This window comes from Salmo trutta, chromosome 16, assembly GCF_901001165.1.
Source record: "Salmo trutta chromosome 16, fSalTru1.1, whole genome shotgun sequence".
In the NCBI taxonomy this organism is placed as follows: Eukaryota; Metazoa; Chordata; class Actinopteri; order Salmoniformes; family Salmonidae; genus Salmo; species Salmo trutta.
This window is the reverse complement of record NC_042972.1, coordinates 26,685,218-26,707,961: the sequence shown is the minus strand read 5'-3', so window position 1 is coordinate 26,707,961 and position 22,744 is coordinate 26,685,218. Positions and strand designations below refer to the sequence as shown.

General features: G+C 42.0%; 1 protein-coding gene across 1 annotated transcript; it reads left to right on the top strand.

The window, feature by feature from the left end:
- The first annotated feature begins 5,932 nt into the window (after window positions 1-5,932).
- Window positions 5,933-18,022, top strand: LOC115150424 (LETM1 domain-containing protein 1). Its single transcript, XM_029693703.1, has 9 exons — window positions 5,933-6,095; window positions 7,395-7,528; window positions 7,881-7,996; window positions 10,066-10,148; window positions 10,354-10,540; window positions 11,003-11,104; window positions 11,502-11,654; window positions 11,993-12,089; window positions 17,123-18,022. Exons 1-9 carry the CDS (start codon window positions 5,974-5,976, stop codon window positions 17,185-17,187), a joined length of 1,059 nt encoding a protein of 352 aa, XP_029549563.1. The 5' UTR covers window positions 5,933-5,973; the 3' UTR covers window positions 17,188-18,022.
- Window positions 18,023-22,744: the final 4,722 nt, after the last annotated feature.

The window sequence follows — 22,744 nt, the reverse complement described above, 5'->3', positions numbered from 1 at the left end:
TAAAGAGCAACCAGGCATCCTCTACTGACAGGATGAGGTCAATATCCTTCCAGGATACCCGGGCCAGGTCGATTAGAAAGGCCTGCTCGCTGAAGTGTTTTAGGGAGCGTTTGAAAGTGATGAAGGGTGGTCGTTTGACCGCGGACCCATTACGGATGCAGGCAATGAGGCAGTGATCGCTGAGCTCCTGGTTGAAGACAGCAGAGGTGTATTTAGAGGGCAAGTTGGTCAGGATGATTTGGGTGGCAGGTAGCCTAGTGGTTAGAGTGTTGGACCAGCAACCTGAAAGGTTGCAAGATCAAATCCCTGAGGTGACAATGTAAAAATCTGTTGTTCTACCCCTGAACAAGGCAGTTAACCCACTGTTTGTAGGCTGTCATTGAAAAAAAGAATTTGTTCTTAACTGACTTGCCTAGTTAAAATGTTTTTTTAAATATCTAAGAGGGTGCACATTGTTACGGATTTGGGGTTGTACCTGGTAGGTTCCTTGATAATTTGTGTGAGATTGAGGGCATCTATCTTAGATTGTAGGCCAGCCGGGGTGTTATGCATATCCCAGTTTAGGTCACCTAACAGTACGAACTCTGAAGATAGATGGGGGGCAATCAATTCACATATGGTGTCCAAGCGGCAACGGTGAGAGACTTGCTTCTGGAAGGGTGGATTTTTAAAAGTAGAAGCTCGAATTGTTTGGGCACAGAACTGGATAGTATGACAGAACTCTGCAGGCTATCTCTGCAGTAGATTGCAACTCCGCCCCCTTTGGCAGTTCTATCTAGTCGGAAAATGTTGTAATTGGGGATGGAAATTTCTGGATTTTTGGTGGCCTTCCTAAGCCAGGATTCAGACACGCCTAGGACATCAGGGTAGGCGGAGTGTGTTAAAGCAGTGAATAAAACAAACTTAGGGAGGAGGCTTCTAATGTTAACATGCATGAAACCAAGGCTTTTACGGTTACAGAAGTCAATAAATGAGAGCGCCTGGGGAATGGGAGTGGAGCTAGGGGCTGCAGGGCCTGGATTAACCTCTACATCACCAGAGGAACAGAGGAGGAGTAGGATAAGGGTACGGCTAAAGGCTATAAGAACTGGTCGTCTAGTGCGTTCGGAACACACAAGGGAACACCAATGTTAACTTTTATTTATGTTACAGCGGACTTAACATTCCTATGCAAACTAGGACTAGGCAGCATATCCTTGTGTAACGTTGCCCCAGGCACTTGACCATGACCATAAAATTAGGTCAAAATCCAAAATTAAGCAAACAATGCAAAATGGACCAAACTGATGATGTGAAGATTGCTTGAAAAATCTATATTTGGTGAATGTATTCATTCATGACAACGGAATATTCCTTTAAAAAAAATCCTACCATGGCCTACCAAGAGTTGCTGAATATTTTCTCAACTAACTTTTAACAGTTCAGCTTGAAAATAACAATCAGCAGGTGGCACATGTACCTTGGATACAAACTAGAGCTCGGCTGCATCTCCTTGTGTCCAAAATTGTAGTCAGTAATGTAAAGGTAATGTAACTCACATTTTATCTTCGCAGACGATGGGGAGGAAGGAGGAGTGGCAAAGGGATAAAAGTCCGGGGCTCGGGGATGGGTGGGTATCATAACAATGTTTCCAATATTAGCCTTGTCCTGGGTTTAAAAATAGAGCTTCATCACATGGAATCAATAATGCCACTTAGAAGTGACAGAGTGTGTGTTGGCGGCAAGGACCCTCTGTGGATTAGCGCTCTCTGTGCTTGGTAATCACTACCACATTTAAATGGCAACACCACTAGCGGTTGGTCGTCAAAAAGGCCTGTGGGGAACTCCAGTGCACAAAGCCTATACAAAACATGTTGTTGGGCCTTTGCAGATGTAAGATCTTAATTTCATCACCCTGTTGCAGGAGAAATTAAGATCTGTATCTTCATTCAATGATCATCTTCCATTTGACTGGCATAATTGATGCTTGATGCTAGAACTGTCAAGGTTAGGTCATTTTCAAATTTATTCATTTGCAAATATCTTTGCAAACATACATCCATTTCCAAAAATCACTTGATACTTTATTCATAGCATTTGCATTTGTCCATTTACAGTTTGCACTAAAAGAGTTAGTACTTCAGTTGTAACATATCAATGACAGTCAAAAACCATAGACTGAAGAAAAAATGGTGAAGTTATAGATGATGATCAAAAACCAGGTAATATCCTCAAAATACACACTGCCTCGTTTTCTCTACAATATTAAAATAGAGCAGATGTTGCCTGGGAGAGCTTAGTGTGTACATATTGTAACTTTTCCAACCACATCATGAGATACCCACTAGGTCCTAGGACTTTCTCGGAACTAGCCACTACAAATCTTCCCCTGCGATGCTCAGTCAGGGACCAATATAGATCCAAGATAGAGATATCGCATGGCCGATAAACTCGAGGGACAGGCTGTCCCCTGGACGCACTGCGGCTCATTCAGGGGACACGCTCTCTGAACCAGGTCCTCCACCAGTGTCTAGTTTAGATCAACTGCATGCTAAAGCCAGCATTGTACTGTTGCATCAGCTATAGGCTATAGGCAAGTATCTCACTTATAGCTAGTGTCTCACCTCACCCTCATCTTGTGGTGCAAATTCTCCTGTATATAATTTTATTAAAGCAGTGTCAGGTACCAACTGAATATCCTACATTATAAGTTACATTAATTCTTCACTCTGAACTTGTATTTAGAATGACTTATTCTGACCACAAGGTCTTCACCAATAATAACTAGTCTAGAGCGCATCAGTGGGCAACATCTCGGCCAACTCGTTTGACAGACTGCCCTACTCAGTGGTTGTCACTAGTTACCAGAGCCACAAAGTCAAAATTGTCTGTGTCGTAAAAATGTATGACAACAAAAATGTAATTTAAGTTTAGGGTTAGGCATAAGGTTAGCAGTGTGTTTACGGTTATGGATAAGGTTAGGGTTAAAACCAGATATTAAAAAGATAAATTGTAGAAATGGGCGGGGTTTAGCCATAATTATGACTTTGTGGCTGTGGTAACTAGTGGCAGCAGCTCAGCCTGATGTGATGTACAAGATTGCCATCTGCTGGCTATTTAGTGTCCCTACAAATTCATTCAGTTTAATATTTAGACAAACGTGGCCAACATGCTGAGATAGCATGATATTACATCATAATAGTAGTAGAAGAAGAAAATGGACTATTTAAAAATGTATATGGCCTCAATGGCGCTGCCCTTCCGGTTACAGAAGCCATTATGGGACAGATCACCGTTGCCATACATCTCTATGGGTCGCTTTTACTTTCACGCACGGCGACGGGCGAGTGGCGAGTGGCGACCGCGGTTTCAATGTGCTGATTCGATTATGCTGAGCCGCGGGGCACCGGGCATATGCCCATCTCGTCATCATCGGGCGAAAGCGGGGAACAGTACTCGGTCATAAATTAAGAAGATGAGCACTTTACCCGCTGCGCCTTGGTCCAATCCTTACGACGCTCTTGACACCAATCCACAAAAGTGGAGCCAAATTTGACACCAATAACTACCGTGGGATATGCGTCAACAGCGACTTTGGGGAAATCCTCTGCATTATCGTTAACAGCAGACTTGTACATTTCCTCAGTGAAAACAATGTACTGAGCAAATGTCAAATTGGCTTTTTACCATATTATCACCCTACACACCCTAATTGACAAACAAACCAACCAAAACAAAGGCAAAGTCTTCTCATGCTTTGTTGATTTCAAAACAGCCTTTGACTCAATGGGCAAAAAAAATGGGCAAAAAACACACATTTCTTCCCACAGGGCCGTGGAGTGAGACAGGGATGCAGCTTAAGTCCCACCCTCTTCAACATATATATCAGCAAATTGGCGAGGGCACTAGAACAGTCTGCAGCACCCAGCCTCACCCTACTGGAATCTGAAGTCAAATGTCTACTGTTTGCTGATCTGGTGCTTCTGTCCCCAACCAAGGAGGGCCTACAGCAGCACCTAGGTCTTCTGCACAGATTCTGTCAGATCTGGGCCCTGACAGTAAATCTCAGTAAGACTAAAATAAGGGTGTTCCAAAAAAGGTCCAGTTGCCAGGACCCCAAATACAAATTCCATCTTGACACCGTTGCCCTAGATAACACAAAAAACTATACATACCTTGGCCTAAACATCAGCGCCACATGTAACTTCCATAAAGCTGTGAACGAGCTGAGACAAGGCAAGAAGGGCCTTCTATGCCATCAAAAGGAACATAAAATTTGACATACCAATTAGGATTTGGCTAAAAAATAGTTGAATCAGTTATAGAATTCATTGCCCTTCATGGTCCCGTGTGGCTCAGTTGGTAGAGCATGGTGTTTGCAGCGCCAGGGTTGTGGGTTCGATTCCCATGGGGGACCAGTATAAAAAATAAATTTAAAAAAATGTATGAAATGTATGCATTTAAGTTGCTCTGGATAAGAGCGTCTGCTAAATGAATGTAATGGTTGTGAGGTCTGGGATCCGCTCACCAACCAAGAATTCACAAAATGGGACAAACCTTTATTTAACTAGGCAAGTCAGTTAAGGACAAATACTTATTTTCAACGACGGCCTAGGAACAGTGGGTTAACTGCCTTGTTCAGGGGCAGAACGACAGAGTTTTACCTTGTCAGCTCGGGGATTCAAACTTGCAACCTTTCGGTTGCTAGTCCAACGCTCTAACCACTAGGCTACCCTGCCGCCCCAAATTGAGACTCTGCATGCAGAATTCTGCAAAAATATCCTCTGTGTACAACGTTAAACACCAAATAATGCATGCAGAGCAGAATTAGGCCGATACCCGCTAATTAGCAAAATCCTGAAAAGAGCCGTTAAATTCTACAACCACCTAAAAGGAAGAGATTCCCAAACCTTCCATAACAAAGCCATCACCTACAGAGAGATGAATCTGGAGAAAAGCCCTAAACAAGCTGGTCCTGGGGCTCTGTTCACAAACACAAACAGACCCCACAGAGCCCCAGGACAGCAACACAATTAGACCCAACCAAATCATGAGAAAACAAAAAGATAATTACTTGACACATTGGAAAGAATTAACAAAAAACTGAGCAAACTATAATGCTATTTGGCCCTAAACAGAGAGTACACAGTGGCAGAATACCTGATCACTGTGACTGACCCAAACTTAAGAAAAGCTTTGACTATGTACAGACTCAGTGAGCATATCCTTGCTATTGAGAAAGGCCGCCATAGGCAGACCTGGCTCTCAATAGAAGACAGGCTATGTGCACACTGCCCACAAAATGAGGTGGAAACTGAGCTGCACTTCCTAACCTCCTGCCAAATGTATGACCATATTAGAGACATATATTTCCCTCAGATTACACAGATCCAAAGAATTTGAAAACAACCCAGATTTTGATAAACTCCCATATCTAATGGGTGAAATACCAGTGTGCCATCACAGCAGCAGGATGTGTGACCTGTTGCTACAAGAAAAGGTCAACCAGTGAAGAACAAACACCATTGTAAATACAACCCATATTTATGTTATTCATTTTCCCTTTTGTACTTTAACCATTTGCACATCATTACAACACTGTATATATACATAATATGACATTTGAAATGTCTTTATTCTTTTGGAACTTCTGAGACTGTAATGTTCACTGTTCATTTGTATTGTTTGTTTCACTTTTGTATATTATCTACTTCCCTTGCTTTGGCAATGTTAACATGTTTCCCATGCCAATAAAGCACCTTGAATTGAATTAAAGCCTTCCCAGTGAAGACAATCACTTTTGAATGGCGAAACACATAATCCTACTAATTACAACACGCGCGTAAATACTTTACTTTTGAGTCGACCGGGAGGCAGCCCGGTTCTAAATCGAATGCAATCAACATTCAGCCGATACAAAACACGCCTATACGGGCGCCCGGGCGGGATTAATCGAACCCCCTCATTGACTCACCCTGCAGTGTAAAAAACACCATGGCGCTGTGCAAGAGAGGGGTCCAATGCTGTGTTACAACGATAATACGATGCAGTTATCCATTTCAAGGGATCGCAACCGTGTCGACATACACTCCAATATTAGCCTACTCAAGACTAAGGTACTGAATAACTCGAATGTCTCTGGAAAATGGAGAGTAGCCAGCCTACTCGAAATGCTTTGTCGATCATTGTCGTTGGTTATTCTCTCTAGTCCTTCCAGCTAGGGCTAACAGTGATCATTCTAATGTTGCAAGCACGCGAAATAAACAATGTCGCTAACAGCATTGACATGCAGCCTTCTCGTCTTAAACGCAGGGCAGTTTCAGGTGGTCGGTACTAACGTTAGCTTCTATAGCCACAAAGGCATAAACTCAGGTCTTTTATATCTAATTAAAGTTAGATTTTAAACCTAACCTTAACCACAATGCTAACCGTATGGCTAAGCCTAACCGTATTAAGACCAAAAATAATATATTGTTTTATGTGCTCATTTAGTTTTTGTGTATGAAATCTGACTTTATGCCTAAAGAAGCTAGTGGAGACCATTTTGGTAAGCGATAAAAAAAAAATTGGAAAACATTTTCTACAATTCTACACATTTTCCCATGGAGCATAGTGAACATTTTGCGGTTTTAAAGCAAATTTCCTGCAATTCTACACATTTTGCCATGGGATGACGAGAAAAAAATGTAAAGCTAATTTCCTGCTTTCTACACGTTTTGCCATGTTATTATGATATGTGATTTTAAAGTGACTAAACAAAATCGATTGCTATGTAAGTTAGTCTAGCCATCTATCTATACAATGTCAGCTGACATGGGCTAATTGAGTGACTATCAGTGACTAACAAGCAGAACGGACAGTTATGCCAATATATGCCTGAGAACAGCACTGCTTAAACGGTGACAATGTAACCAAATACATTTGCCTTCCTGTTATAGTTCGTTATTTTTCCCTGCGGCAGGTGCACGTGAAAGAGCAAAGACCACTGTCAGTCAGCAAAGCCATCATATTTCACAACATATAACCACATCCAAAGTGTTAATTCTTTCCCTGATTTTAGGATACATTTGTGGGTTAAATCAGTGTCTAGGGATTGAAAGTAAGCCTGCAATCCTCCTGCAGGCTAGCACATTATGCAGCATCCAGAGGTTAAGCAGTCTATTGTCAACAGAAATCTATTCCATTTCCACTGAAACCCTATAGGCATAGGTGTCCCAAACTAAACTCTTCCCTGTCCTCATACAACTACAAAACATCACATGGGATATATACAAAAACATCATCTTGAAACCCAGAACCAAATTGTTTTATGAACACTGGGATGATGTGGGGAGAGACTATCAAAAACACAATGTCACAAGGTATTTTTAATGTAATTTGTCTCTCTAAATCGGATATCCCTCTCTCTTGTACAGTGTATTATCTTGCAGGCACTACTCGTTATCTCAGGGCAGACTAGGCATATTTCAGAGAGCCAGTGAGAAGTATGAGAAATTCCTTGAACATCGATTCCCCCGCCTCTACATCCTTTATACCACCTTTGTGAAAGGTAAGTACCCCCTAACCAAAACAACACCCTCTAATGCCTAGCTGACAACTTCTCATGGGCAGCTCCAGGGAGGGGTTTGACGGTGCTGAAGCCCCCTCAAAAACAGGCTTAGCACACCCAAGAAATAATGTATTATTACTTACATGCATAGGTTGCAAGCAACCCTACGCAACAACCAAGCTACTTCTTAGCTACCTCAGTGCAGCTTCTCCATAGACAGTCTACAGCTGTAACATTTTCCTGTTGGAATTGGATGGCGCCTTTCCTGCTAGATTGTGCTGCCCAAAGTGTATTTGTGTTTTTCTTTGAGGCAATACCATGAAGCATTTTTGCAATGTGTTTTTGTGTTCAGGATTTCGGCTCATGGTACACGATGTGAGGGAAACGAAGAGGATAAGGATGAAAATGCTCACTCAAGATGTTTCACTCAAAGAGCTGCCCTACCGTGAGATGGAGACCATCATTCTGGTCAGTGAGTCACACTTTGCAGTTCCACCCTGGCAGCCATGCATTTTGTGCAGTAGACACAACTTTGTGTCCCAAATAGTGCACTACTTTTGTAGCACTGTATCCCCTACATAGTGCACTACTTTTGACTAGGGCCTCTAGTCAAAAGTAGTTCACTATAGGAAATACGGTGCCATTTGGGATGCACATACAGTCGTATGAAAAGGTTTGGGCACCCCTATACAATTTCCATGATTTCCATTTATAAATAATTGGGTGTTTGGATCAGCAATTTCATTTTGATCTATCAAATAACTGATGGACACAGTAATATTTCAGTAGTGAAATGAGGTTTATTGGATTAACAGAATGTGCAATATGCATCAAAACAAAATTAGACAGGTGCATAAATTTGGGCACCCCAATAGAAAAATCACATTAATATTTAGTAGAGCCTCTAAGCCTCTAAGATAACAGCCTCTAGACGCTTCCTATAGCCTCTGAGTGTCAGGATGAAGGTATTTTGGACCATTCCTCCTTACAAAACATCTCCAGTTCAGTTAGGTTTGATGGTTGCCGAGCATGGATAGCCCGCTTCAAATCATCCCACAGATTCTCAATGATATTCAGGTCTGGGGACTGGGATGGCCATTCCAGGACATTGTACAGATTCTCAATGATATTCAGGTCTGGGGACTGGGATGGCCATTCCAGGACATTGTACAGATTCTCAATGATATTCAGGTCTGGGGACTGGGATGGCCATTCCAGGACATTGTACAGATTCTCAATGATATTCAGGTCTGGGGACTGGGATGGCCATTCCAGGACATTGTACTTGTTCCTCTGCATAAATGCCCGGGTAGATTTTGAGCAGTGTTTTGTGTCGTTGTCTTGTTGAAATATCCAGCCCCGGCGTAACTTCAACTTTGTGACTGATTCTTCAACATTATTCCCAAGAATCTGCTGATATTGAGTGGAATCCATGCGACCCTCAACTTTAACAAGAGTCCCAGTACCGGCAGTGGCCACACAGCCACACAGCATGATGGAACCCCCACCAAATTTTACTGTGGGTAGCAAGTGTTTTTCTTGGAATGCTGTGTTCTTTTGCCGCCATGCATAACGTCCCTTGTTATGACCAAATAACTCAATCTTTGTTTCATCAGTCCACAGCACCTTATTCCAAAATGAAGCTGGCTTGTCAAAATGTGCGTTTGCATACCTCAAGCGACTCTGTTTGTGGCGTGTGTGCAGAAAAGGCTTCTTCCGCATCACTCTCCCATACAGCTTCTGTTGAACGATGCACAGTGACACCATCTGCAGCAAGATGTTGTAGGTCTTTGGAGGTGGTCTGTGGGCTGTTTTTGACCGTTCTCACCATCCTTTGCCTTTGCTTCTCTGATATTTTACTTGGCCTGCCACTTCTGGCCTTAACAAGAACTGTGCCTGTGGTCTTCCATTTCCTCACTATGTTCCTCACAGTGGACCTGACAGCTTACATCTCTGCGATAGCTTTTTGTAGCCTTCCTCTAAACCATAATGTTGAACAATCTTTGTTTTCAGGTCATTTGAGAGTTGTTTTGAGGCCCCCATGTTGCCACTCTTCAGAGGAGAGTCAAAGAGAACAACAACTTGCAATTGGCCACTTTAAATACCTTTTCTCATGATTGGATGCACTTGTCTATGAAGTTCAAGGCTTAATGAGCTCACCAAACCAATTATGTGTTCTGAGTAGTTACAGGTATTCAAATCAACAGAATGACAAGGGTGCCCAAATTTTTGCATAGCCTATTTTTCACATCTGATTTAATTTCATACAACTTAATATTGCTACACTAAAAATCTTTGTCTGGACAATACCCCAGTACTCAGCTTTTATTAGAAAATGAATGGCATGCCACTGTGATCATTTTCTGTGACGACAGAGTAAATTATTAGGCATCCTCAGAGGGGTGCCCAAACCTTTTCATACGACTGTATCATAGAGGCAGTTTATGACTGTCATAAACTCTACAGCAGAGAACTTGATAAAATATTCAAATGTAATGGTTTCTTTCTGTCTGTACCTCTCTCTCTTTTTCTTGCAGTTTCGCAAAGACATGATAAAAGCCATTCCCCTGGTGATAATATCTATCCCGCCTTTTGCCATCATTTTGGTTTTCACTCTTATGTGAGTTGTTGTTGTGAATCAACCAACCTGATATTGAGAATATCATTTGCTAACAGTTTTAAGAGACTGATTGAAAAGAGTGCAAATACATTTTAGGGGAGTCGTGCATGCTTCCAAAATGCCTTTTTTTTGGGGGGGGGGGTATTAAATGAATGATGGGTTACCTCCAACCTCTAATCTGATATGTGTGACCTCTCCTCGGTAGGTGCCTGTTCCCTAGGCAACTGCTGATTCGTCACCTGTGGACTCCGCAGCAGCAGCAGGACTTCCAGAGGTTGTACCACGAGCAGAGATGCCGACACCGTGAGAACATCCTGAAGGGTGTGGCCTGGTCAATACCTCACATCAAAGAGTGGACCCTCCGCAGCCATCTGCTTACTCTTATCAGCAAGGTTAATCATTTAGCTCTTTAAACTCTGAGTATGTTTGTTAATTGAACACGGACATTTCAAACAGTTGCCGTGCATTTATTTTATTCTAGGCCTATACTGTAGGTAATGATTCATCACAATTTTGAAATGCATAACCAGACTGTCATTGTATGTAAATATTACAGATCATCTAAGGGTTATCCCAGCTATACAGTTCTGTGTTTACTAATTATCATTACATAGATGATCAGTGAGAAATTGTGTTAATGGCTAAAGGGAAAGGTCCACACCCATATCATGCTAATAATACAGTGTGATAACTTCCCACACCAGCGATTGGTTGAGGCCTTTTGTGTTATGAAAGAGAACAAGACTTTAAGTGGGTGTTTTTTGTGTGGAGAATGCAGTTGAACCTGTCCTGCCTGGTCCAGTTGGTGTGTATCTGCAGAATGGGAGGGGTGATTTAAAATGTTTGTTATGCAGGTGCAGAGTGGGTCTCACCCCAGTGTGAAAGACATCAGTGCAGTGAGAGGCGTGTTTTCCGGACAACCACTGGGATTAACAGGCATGGACTCTGTTCACATGGTAAGGATTTTTGGTGTTTTTCAGAGTGGGCCTCTGCTTGTAAAGAGCATTGCATTTCATATCGTTATGCAATTGTGTTTTATAAGAAACTTGGAGAGAGCATATTAGCAGGGTGAGGGTCATCCCTGTATAAAAATAGTTTTGTTTCATCTGTGTTTGGTCTTGGGTTTCACAATCTGCTTCAGGTTATTTGAACTCTTTTTGATTTGTTTGGGGATTCAGTTCACATGGGTGATTCATCTGACAGGTGTCTTTCTCATTCTTTCTCTCCATTTATTCCTCTCTACACTTCCCTTTCTTTCCTGATCTTTATTTTTCCCCATGCTTACTCTTCCCATTTCTTTCCCCCTTCCTATATTCTTTCTTATCCTCTTCTAATTCCATTGTTCCCTCTCAGAGGCTGCTGTGCTCCCACCTCTTGCTGAACCCCTGGCTCCCTGGGTTCCTGCTCCGGCGACGGCTGAGGGCCAAAGCCCTGGACCTGCTTTACTTGGATCAGGCTCTAGCCACACTGGGACAGGGCCAACTCACTGACGCAGAGATTAGAGAGGTCAGGTTCCCCACAACCCCTCCATATAATCCCATCTCAAGACTGCCATTTATAGATCTAAATAAAGTCAATACCAATACCTTATGCCTTTACCCAAAGCAGAATTTGTATTCAGTAGATGTGTCCGATGCAGTAAGCAAACCTACAACTCAGGTGTAGCACTATATTCTAAAAAAGAGAGCAGTTGGAACTGCTAGCTGATGCTCCAGTGTATGGTTTATGGCACAAAAAATAAACATACATTATCATCTTTGGTAAGTCAGAATTACACATTTACAAGGGAAATGTTTTATCTTAAGCGTGATACACTGCTTCTCTTCCTCCCTCCACTTCCCCAGGCCTGCTATCTGCGGGGTCTTAATCCCAGTAGCCTCACCACTAGCCAGTGTCGAGAGTGGATCCTCCAGTGGCTTCAGCTGTCTACCCAGCTCACAGGTCTGACACGTTTTACTTACAGGCAGACTTGGGTTCAAATACTATTTTAAATAATTTCATATATTTTGTGTTTTCAATTGAGCTTGCCTGGCACGATGGAACCAATAGAATTGTCGCTAAAATGCAAACCCCTCCCGTGGCACTCAAGGTGGGCTAAAGCAATCACTCAAATATATTTGAAAGACTTAAAAAACCTGTTATGGACAGGAGTTCTGCTAGCGGAACCCCTAGTCAACAGCCAATGTAATAGCTTTGGCCCGAAATACAAAACAGCAAAAATCTCAGAATTCAATTTTCTCAAACATACAACTATTATACACCATTTCAAAGATAAGATTCTCCTTAATCCAACCACGGCGAAAGCAAAACATTAGATTATGTTAGGACATCAACTTCACAAGAAAAACCACAGCCATTTTCCAAGCAAGGAGAGGCATCACAAAAACCAGAAATACAGCTAAAATTAATCACTAACCTTTGACGATCTTAATCAGATGACACTCCCAGGACTCAATGTTAGACAATACATGTATGTTTTGTTAGATAAAGTTCATATTTATATCCAAAAAAAACATTTTACATTGGCGCGTGATGTTCAGAAAATGTTTTGCCTCCCAAAACGTCCGGTGAATGAGCACATCAATTTACAAAAATGCTCATCATAAACGTTGATAAACTTTACAACAGTTATTGAAATAATTATAGATACACTTCCCCTTAATGCAACCGCTGTGTCAGATTTTAAAATAGCTTTACGGCGAAAGCACATTTTTCAATATTCTGAGTACAGAGCTCAGCCATCAAAGCAAGCTATACAGTTACCCGCCAAGTTCTGGAGTCAACTAAAATCAGAATTAGTATTATAAATCTTCCCTTTGCTGATCTTCATCAGAATGCACTCCCAGGAATCCCACTTCCACAAGAAATGTTATTTTTGTTCGAAATACTCCATATTTATGTCCAAATACCTCCTTTTATTCGCGCGTTCAGATCACTATCCAAAGGCATAACGTGTGAGCGTAAAACGAGACAACAAGTCAAATAGTTCCATTACCGTTCTTAGAAACATGTCAAATGATGTTTACAATCAATCCTTAGGGTCTTTCTAACATAAAACGTAGATAATATTCCAACCGGACAATAGCGTATTTATTACAGAAGAAAAAGGAGCGGCGCGCCAAACGTGCCCACGCAGTAAACAACTCACTGGTCCCAGGCAGTCCACTGATTGACTGAGCTCCTATTCTCTGCCCAGTAACAGTAGACGGATGAAACAAGTTTCTAAAGGCTGTTGACAGCCAATGGAAGCCTTAGGAAGTGCAATGTGACCCCACAGACCCTGTAGTTTCGATAGGGATTAGGAAAAAAAACTACAATCGTCAGATTTCCCACTTCCTGGTTGGATTTTTATCAGGTTTTTGCCTGCCATATGAGTTCTGTTATACTCACAGACATCATTCAAACAGTTTTAGAAACTTCAGAGTGTTTTCTATCCAAATCTACTAATAAAATGCAAATATTTGACTCTGGGCCCGAGTAGCAGGCAGTTTACTCTGGGCTCGCTTTTCATCCGAACATGAAAATACTGCCCCCTATCCCTATTAAAAAAGTATTTGAACCCAGATCTGTTTTACACACCGGGGATTGCTTGCTGTCATATTTATGACAGCTTGGTTCACAATGCCAGTTTGCTCTATACACTCTATTTTTATCATGGCACATCCTGGCTTTCACAGTGCACCTGCTATACAGCATTATGCTATTTCCTGGGCCCGGTTTCCCGATAGCGATGGAACCTAGGCCTACGAGGGTTTTAATGATGCATCATTCCTACAACAGCCGAAGATGTAACATGCGTTTCCCAAAACACTGTGTAGAAAGAACGTTCGTTGGAGCATGTGTCACTACTGATAGGATCGAAAGACGGTGCTTCTCTCAGACCAGCTTTCTCCATTAAAATCTAACCTTAGCATTGCAATTATTCCACAATAATAATGATGGATCAGCTCCTAGAGAGAGACCACTTATATGGTTGCAAATATTGAGGCAGCTTATTTTTATGCTTACCCTGTAATAATGTACTATATCACAGATTTGGCACATCATTGCGCACATTTTGTTACACACTTCAATTTTTTTTTACAGTGTAGCCTACAATTTGCAAAATAGAACTCAAGTGACTGAATATTAAATTGATTTCAATATGACTGAAATATATTGGTCTATGTAGCCTATTTATCTTTTAATGCAGTTTTGATTTGAAGCATTTTTTTATCGAATTGTATTGGTCACATACGTGTTTAGCAGATGTGGGTGTAGCGAAATGCTTGTGTTTCTAGCTCCAGCAGTGCAGTAATATCTAACTATACACACAAATCCAAAGGAATGGAATTAAGAATGTATAAATATTTGGATGAGCAATGTCAGAGCGGCATAGACTAAGATACAGTATATACATATGAGATGATTAATGCAAAATGTAAATATTATTAAAGTGGCCAGTGAATTCAAGTCTATATATAGGGCAGCAGCCTCTAAGGTGCTACTGATGGCTATTTAACAGTCTGATGGCCTTGAGATAGAAGCTGTTTTTCAGTCTCTCGGCCCCAGCTTTGATAGCCTCGCCTTCTGGATGAAAGCAGGGTGAACAGGCAGTGGCTTGGGTGGTTGTCCTTGATTTTTTTGGGGGGCCTTCCTGTGACATCGGGTGCTGTAGGTGTCCTAGAGGGCAGGTAGTTTGCCCCCGGTGATGTGTTGGGCAGACCGCACCACCCTCTGGAGAGCCCTGCGGTTGCAGGTGGTGCAGTTGCTGTACCAGGCGGCGATACAGCTCGACAGGATGCTCTCAATTGTGCGTCTGTAAAAGTTTAAGGGTTTTAAGTGCCAAGCCAAATTTCTTCAGCCTCCTGAGGTTGAAGAGGCGCTGTTGTGCCTTCACCACACTGGTGGCCACGCAGTCATGGGTGAACAGGGAGTACAAGAGGGGGCTGAGCACACACCCTTGTGGGGCACCTGTGTTGAGGATCAGTGAAGTTGAGGTGTTTCCTACCTTCACCACCTGGGGATGGCCCATGAGGAAGTCCAGGACCTAGTTGCACAGGGCAGGGTTCAGACCCAGGGCCCCGAGCTTAATGATGAGCTTGGAGGGTACAATGGTGTTGATTTATAGCTCAGCATTCTTACATAGATATTCCACTTGTCCAGATGGGTTGGGCAGGGTACAGTGCGATGGCAATTGCATCGTCTGTGGATCTATTGGGGCGGTAAGCAAATTGAAGTGGGTCTGGGGTGTCAGGTAGATGTGATATGATCCATGACTAGTCTCAAAGCACTTCATGATGACAGAAGTGAGTGCTACGGGGTGATTTAGTTCAGTTACCTTTGATTTCTTGGGTACAGGAACAATGGTGGACAGACATCTTGAAGCATGTGGGGACAGCAGACTGGGATAGGGAGAGATTGAATATGTCCGTAAACACAATGGCCAGCAGCCTTGCGAGGGTTGACACGCTTAAATGTCTTACTCACGTCGGCCACGGAGGAGAGGCCACAGTCCTTGGTAGAGGGCCGCGTCGGTGGCACTGTGTTATCCTCAAAGTGGGCAAAGAAGGTATTAAGCTTGTCCGGAAGCAAGACGTCGGTGTCAGCGACGTGGTAATACATTCGGCATTTGAGGTATTCTAGGTCGGGTGAACAAAAGGACTTGAGTTCCTGTATGTTATCACAATCACACCATGAGTGGTTAATCATGAAACATACACCCCTGCCCTTCTTCCCGGAGATATACTTATTCCTGTCTGCACGATGAACTGAGAACCTAACTGATTGTACAGGCTCAGATAGTGTATCCTGAGAGAGCCATGTTTCTTTGAAACAGAGTGTTACAATCTGTCTCTCTGGAAGGAAATGCTCATCAACTTTATTATCCAGAGACTGAACATTGGCGAGTAATGTACTCGGGAAGCGGTGGGTTGTCTGCGCCCCTCCTGAGTCGGACTAGAAGTCCACTCCAAATACCTCTTCTCCGCCGGTGGTGTTTTGGATCAGCCTCTGGAATCAGTTCAATTGCCCTGGGGTTACGAACAAAGTATCCGATTCGGGAAAGTTGTATTCCTGGTTGTAATGCTGGTGAGTTACCACCGCTCTGATATCCAAAAGTTCTTCTCAGCTGTATGTAATAACACACAAATTGGGGATGATAATGTAAGCAATAACACAAAAACAGTACTGCAAAGTTACCTAGGAACTAGTGCAGCTGTGCTTCTATCTGTCGGCGCCATTCTCACAATTGTTACTTGTTTGTAATAATTTCAAAGACATTGGCAACTTTGTATTTGTAGTCAACTTCGCTCAAGTTATCGGCGGTCACAGAGAGAGAAACAGCTTTATTCTATGTTTAGCGGAATCCTTCAGTTTATGAAGTGGCGGGGAAGGGCATAAAAAGCATTTAACATCACACTTAGCTGTTCTACAAGTGGTATAAGGCAGTCGGTAACTAACAAGCGTTTAAGTGTAACTTGAGTACGATGGTTTTGGGGAAACGGTCAGGGGATTTAACGATGCTCAAATTCAAATGATGAACTTAAGTCTAAGATGCTTTTTGGAAACTGGGCCCTGGTATTTACAAAAGAAATGGCATGGTAAATGTGGTTATTATATAGTAATTACAGATATTACACTCCACAGTTCTTGGGGATTCATGAAAAGACCGTCATTATACCTTTTTATATAATTGCATAGCTACAATGGTGTTGAATGCTTTGAGGTAGCATATACCAGAAAGTAGCCATTTAATTTCTTTATCACACAAACACCTGAGTCATTTTTTTAATTACTTTTTTTATGTAGTAATGATAGCTTCATTAATATTTAGAAGTGTATACTTCCACAGATGGGGCTACGGCCTGTCAAGCTGTGAAAATGATTGAATTTGACATGAATGTTAATTCTTTATTTTCCAATTGTCACTCATGAATCTCAGATAGTACTCACTATCCTTGTCTTATGGGTCTCCTTCTTTCTGTGCTTTCTAGAATCAGAGACATCTCTTCTGCTGCACAACATGGTCCTGCTCTCAGTAAACTACCCCAGCTCCTGACCAGAGGAACAAAAGCATGCAGCAGCAACCAGACTTTATTATATTTATTAATTTGCTCTCAGGTGAGAAAGTCTAATGGAACAGCAACAATTGTCATCTCATTTTCTTGGGACGGAAAGGGAAAGAATGATCCAAACTGGTCAATTGTTACCATGTGGAGAATCAATGATTCAGAGCATGGAGGACATTGACTTTTACTGTGCTGTATGTCTTAATTCATTCAATTGATGTCACACATTTGGTTACAATCACACGTGTATGTACACACACAATAGACGTCACGCATATGTCTTGTGGAATGAATTGGAAAGATATGCACTGGATAATGTGACTCAAAAGAAGAAGCTCACACACACTCCAACTTTTATTTGGCATGCAAACATTTCAGTCTACCAACTGGTGTACAAAATAGAAGTGGGTTCCCAAATATGCCAATGCAGCCCAGCTGTACCTTGCTCTTCCAAAATGTATAGATGTCCTGTTGTGGGGCTGTATATTGATACTTTCAAGGAGATAGTATGGGATATTTTTCTGTGTGGTGTTAGTGTCCCTTTAGTTAACTTCTTGACATGGTAAGTATGGTGCATTGTAAAATGACAGTCTGTCAGGCGCATATTTATATAGGCCTACCGTAATACATTTTTGACATTAGGAGACATGTTTAAATTGTGTATTATCTGAATTTATTTATAACAAGCATACCACTCGAAACCATATTGCAACCAAAAGATGCGGATGCATATTTAGTTTCACCTAATATAAGGTAAATCTAATAAAAACAATAAGCACACTGTTCATGTGTATGACACTACAAGATCTATAAACATTTTGTCTGTATCTATGCTCATCAATCTCTGTCTACTTCAAACCCTTGATTCACGAACCAGAGAACAACAATGTATCAAGTTCTGCTCCAAAGCTCAGCAGTTTTTCATGGGAAAAGGCTGCTACAGAGAGCAACAGTAATGGGGGGGACAGGTTTGAATATCTTCGACTCCCCAAAAGAAGGCATGACTGACAAAATATCCAGAAGAGGGTGCGGGGAGGACAGGAAGAGCAAGGATGTTGAGTAAGGATGTGTATGTGGGGAAATCCGTTTGAGGTGTCTCAAATGGGGAAGTATGCGCCTGCAAAAGTGGAGTCTGTAGGAGAGACCAGGAGTGGTCTTATTTTGATTAATTGTATTTCTTAAGAACAGTGGGAGTTTGCAGTGGGCCTCAAAAGAATCCGGACAACAGAAGTTTTCTGTTTTGAACTTTAGAGTAGGAGTCATCTCAGGGGTGACGACGGACGTTCAAGTTGAATACCTGAAGAGAATTCCTGGTGTGGTTGGTGCCCAGCGTCTGACCCGCTGGGTGAATGAAAAAGTCGGTCCAGTTATTTTTTGATAAAGAGCAACTACCTACGCATGTGAAGCTTGGTTATGTAAGAGCTTTCGTCCCCAAACCACTGCAGTGTAAGAATTGTGAAGGATTTGACCATGTTTCAAGCGTGTGCATACGAACAGAGTATACTGAAGGTGTGTAGAAAGATGACAGTGTTGCAATTGTGGGTTTCATGATCCTGAGTTCCTGGAGTGCCCTTTAAGGGTGAAGGAAATTGAGGTGGCAAAGGTTAGAGCGGTCAATCAAATCTCCTATGCGAGTCGATTCAAATAATTGAGAAAACAAGTGATGGTAGTGGATACACCACAGCCGGTAGTAAATGTTTGCTGCCAGACAAAAGATACCCTGTGTGTTAAAAAGGTGGATTTCGTTGCATTCATTGCCACAGTTATAGACTGTACAGCACAAGTCTCAAAGAAGTTGAAGAAACTAGACATTATTGTGGCTGCAGCAGAAAAGTTGTTGGGACTCAAGGAAGACTTGCAAGTGGAACTGGTGCAGGAAGACCCGCCCTCCCAGGATCTCATTGAGCCTGTGTAGGGATCAGATCTGTTTTTAGTTATTTATTTTGTAAATTCTTTTGTTAGTTTTTTGGAGGAATCCTGTTTCCATCCCATTAAATTGTGTGATCGGCAATATACCATAGAAAAATAAGTGCATGTCATAGCAAAAACCAAGCCGTGAGGTCGAAGGAATGGTCCGTAGAGCGCTAGACAGGATTGTGTCGAGGCACAGATCTGGGGAAGGGTACCAAAAAATATTCTCTAGCATTGAAGGTCCCCAAGAACAGTGGCCGCCTGGCCAAACTGAGCAATTGGGGGAGAAGGGCCTTGGTCAGGGAGGTGACCAAGAACCTTCCAGAAGGACAACCATCTCTGCAGCACTCCACCCATCCGGCCTTTATGGAAGAGTGGCCAGACGGAAGCCGCACCTCAGTAAAAGGCACATGACAGCCCACTTGGAGTTTGCCAAAAGGCACCTAAAGGACTCTCAGACCATAAGAAACAAGATTCTCTGGTCTGATGAAACCAAGATTAAACTCTTTGGTCTGAATGCCAAGTGTCACGTCTGGAGGAAACCTGGCCCCATCCCTACGGTGAAGCATGGTGGTAGCAGCATCATGCTGTGGGGATTTTTTTCAGCGGCAGGGACTGGGAGACTAGTCAGGATCGAGGAAAAACTTCTCCAGAGCACTCAGGACCTCAGACTGGGGCGAAGGTTCACCTTCCAACAGGACAACGACTCTAAGCACAAAGCCAAGACAACGCAGGAGTGGTTTCGGGACAAGTCTCAATGTCCTTGAGTGGTCCAGCCAGAGCCCGGACTTGAACCAGATTGAACATATCTGGATAGACCTGAAAATAACTGCAGCGATGCTCCCCATCCAACCTGAAAGAGATTGAGAGGATCTGCAGAGAAGAATGGGAGAAACTCCCCAAATACAGGTGTACCAAGCTTGTTGAGTACCCAAGAAGACAGGCTGTAATCACTGCCAAAGGTGCTTAGACAAAGTACTGAGTAAAGGGTATAAATATTTACAGTATTTGTAATACATTTGCAAAAAATCCCAAAACTGTTTTTGCGTTGTCATTATGGGGTATTGTGTGTAGATTGATGAGGGGGAAAAAAATATTTAATCAATTTTAGAATAAGGCTGTAATGTAACAAAATGTGGAAAAGGTCAAGGGGTCTGATTTTACTTTCAGAATGCACTGTAAATACAAAACATTTACATAAATAGACAAAAATATTCTCAACCTCCAGATGAGTATGAGGGGAGATTTGAATTATAATTCTTACAAGCTTGTTTTGCTGGTAGCTTATTCTTTAGATGTTTGGGGCTGCTGGTAAATCCTGATGTGCAGGCATAAAGAACTGACATTGGACTAGTCTTTAGGGTGTCTATAGCTAGGTTTCCATCCAATTGGTGACAGATTTTCATGCCAATATTCTAAAATCTTCATAAAAACAATATACCATTTGAGTTTCCTTTAGAAAAATTTGGCGTCGAACAACATGACAGGGAAGATTTTAATTTACCAGACATCCATATGCATTCAGATCTGACCTGGCACAACCAGCGCCATCAATAACAGAGGGATGTTGGTCAAATCAGCCACATTTACGTGTCCTTAAAAACAGCTATAACAAATTACAAAAACACTTCCTTGCGTTTCGATGTGTAGTGTATTTTATTTGTTTTTCGGCAACTTTCCTAAAACAATAATTGTCCACCTCACGGGTCAGCTTTCAGAGATTTGAATATTAAATTGCATCAGGGCATTGCATGCATAGGCCTTTAGGCTTAGGTGTCCACTAAATAATATTAATATTTTAATTATATACATACTATCGTTCAAAAGTTTGGGTCACTTAGAAATGTCCTTGTTATTGAAAGAAAAGCAAATTTTTTTGTCCATTAAAATAACATGAAATTGATCAGAAATACAGTGTAGACATTGTTAATCTTGTAAATTACTATTGTAGCTGGAAACGGCAGATTTTTTTAATGGAATATCTATGTAGGCGTACAGAGGCACATTATCAGCAACCAGCACTCCTGTGTTCCAATGGCACGTTATGTTAGCTAATCCAAATGTATCATTTTAAAAGGCTAATTGATCATTAGAAAACCATTTTGCAATTATGTTAGCACAGCTGACAACTGTTGTTCTGATTAAAGAAGCAATAAAACTGGCCTTCTTTAGACTGGAGCATCAGTATTTGTGGATTCGATTATAGGCTCAAAATGGCCAGAAACAAAGAACTTTCTTCTGAAACTCGTCAGTCTATTATTGTTCTGAGAAATAAAGGCTATTCCATGAGAGAAATTGACAAGAAACTGAAGATCTCGTACAACGTTGTGTATTACTCGCTTCAAAGAACAGCGCAAACTGGCTCTAACCAGAATAGAAAGGAGTGGGAGGCTCCGGTGCACAACTGAGCAAGAGGACAAGTACATTTGAGATCTAGTTTGAGAAACAGACGCCTCACAAGTCCTCAGCTGGCAGCTTCATTAAATAGTACCCGCAAAACACCAGTCTCAACGTCAACAGTGAAGAGGCAACTCCGGGATGCTGGCCTCAGAAATTGCAGACCAAAGAAACGCAAGCAATGGACATTAGACCAGTGGAAATCTGTCCTTTGGTCTGATGAGTCAAAGTTTGAGATTTTTTGTTCCAATCGCCGTGTCTAGGTGAATGGATAATCTCTGCATGTGTGGTTCCCACAGTGAAGCATGGAGGAGGAGGTGTGGGGGTGCTTTGCTGGTGACACCGTCAGTGATTTATTTAGAATTCGAAGCACACTTAACCAGCATGGCTACCACAGCATTCTGCAGCTATAAGCCATCCCATCTGGTTTGCGCTTAGTGGGACTATCATTTGTTTTTTAACAGGACAATTACCCAACACACCTCCAGGCTGTGTAAGGGCTATTTGACCAAGAAGGAGAGTGATGGAGTGCTGCATCAGATGACCCAGCCTCCACAATCACCCGACCTCAACCCAATTGAGATGGTTTGGGATGAGTTGGACCACAGAGTGAAGGAAAAGCAGCCAACAACTCCAAGACTGTTGGAAAAGCATTCCAGGTGAAGTTGGTTGAGAGAATGCAAAGGGTGGCTACTTTGAAGAGTCAAAAATATTGTCAAGTCTGCTCCTGCTCCCCGGCACTCAACACTGCCGGTTTACTAATCACTGGTTCTGACTACCATCATTACGCACACCTGGCACCATCATTACACACACCTGCGCCTCATCGTGACACACCTGGACACCATCACTTCACTGATTACCTCCCCTATATGTCACTCCCTTAGTTCCATTATCCAGGCAGTATTGGTTGTGTTTCATGTCCAGGTGCTACTCTTGTTTTGTATCGTTCCATGTTTAATAATACAATAAACTCACCTCCTGCACTTGCTTCTCGACTCCCAGCATCTCCATAACAAATATAAAATATAGTTTGATTTGTTTGACACTTTTTTGGTTACTGCATGATTCCATATGTGTTATTTCATAGTTTTGATGTCTTCACTATTATTCTACAATGCAGAATATAGTAAAAATAAAGAAAAACCTTTGAATGATTAGGTGTGTCCAAACTTTTGACTGGTGCTGTATATCAATCTATATAAAGGAAGAGAAGCTTAGTCCTAACACCAGAGAGAG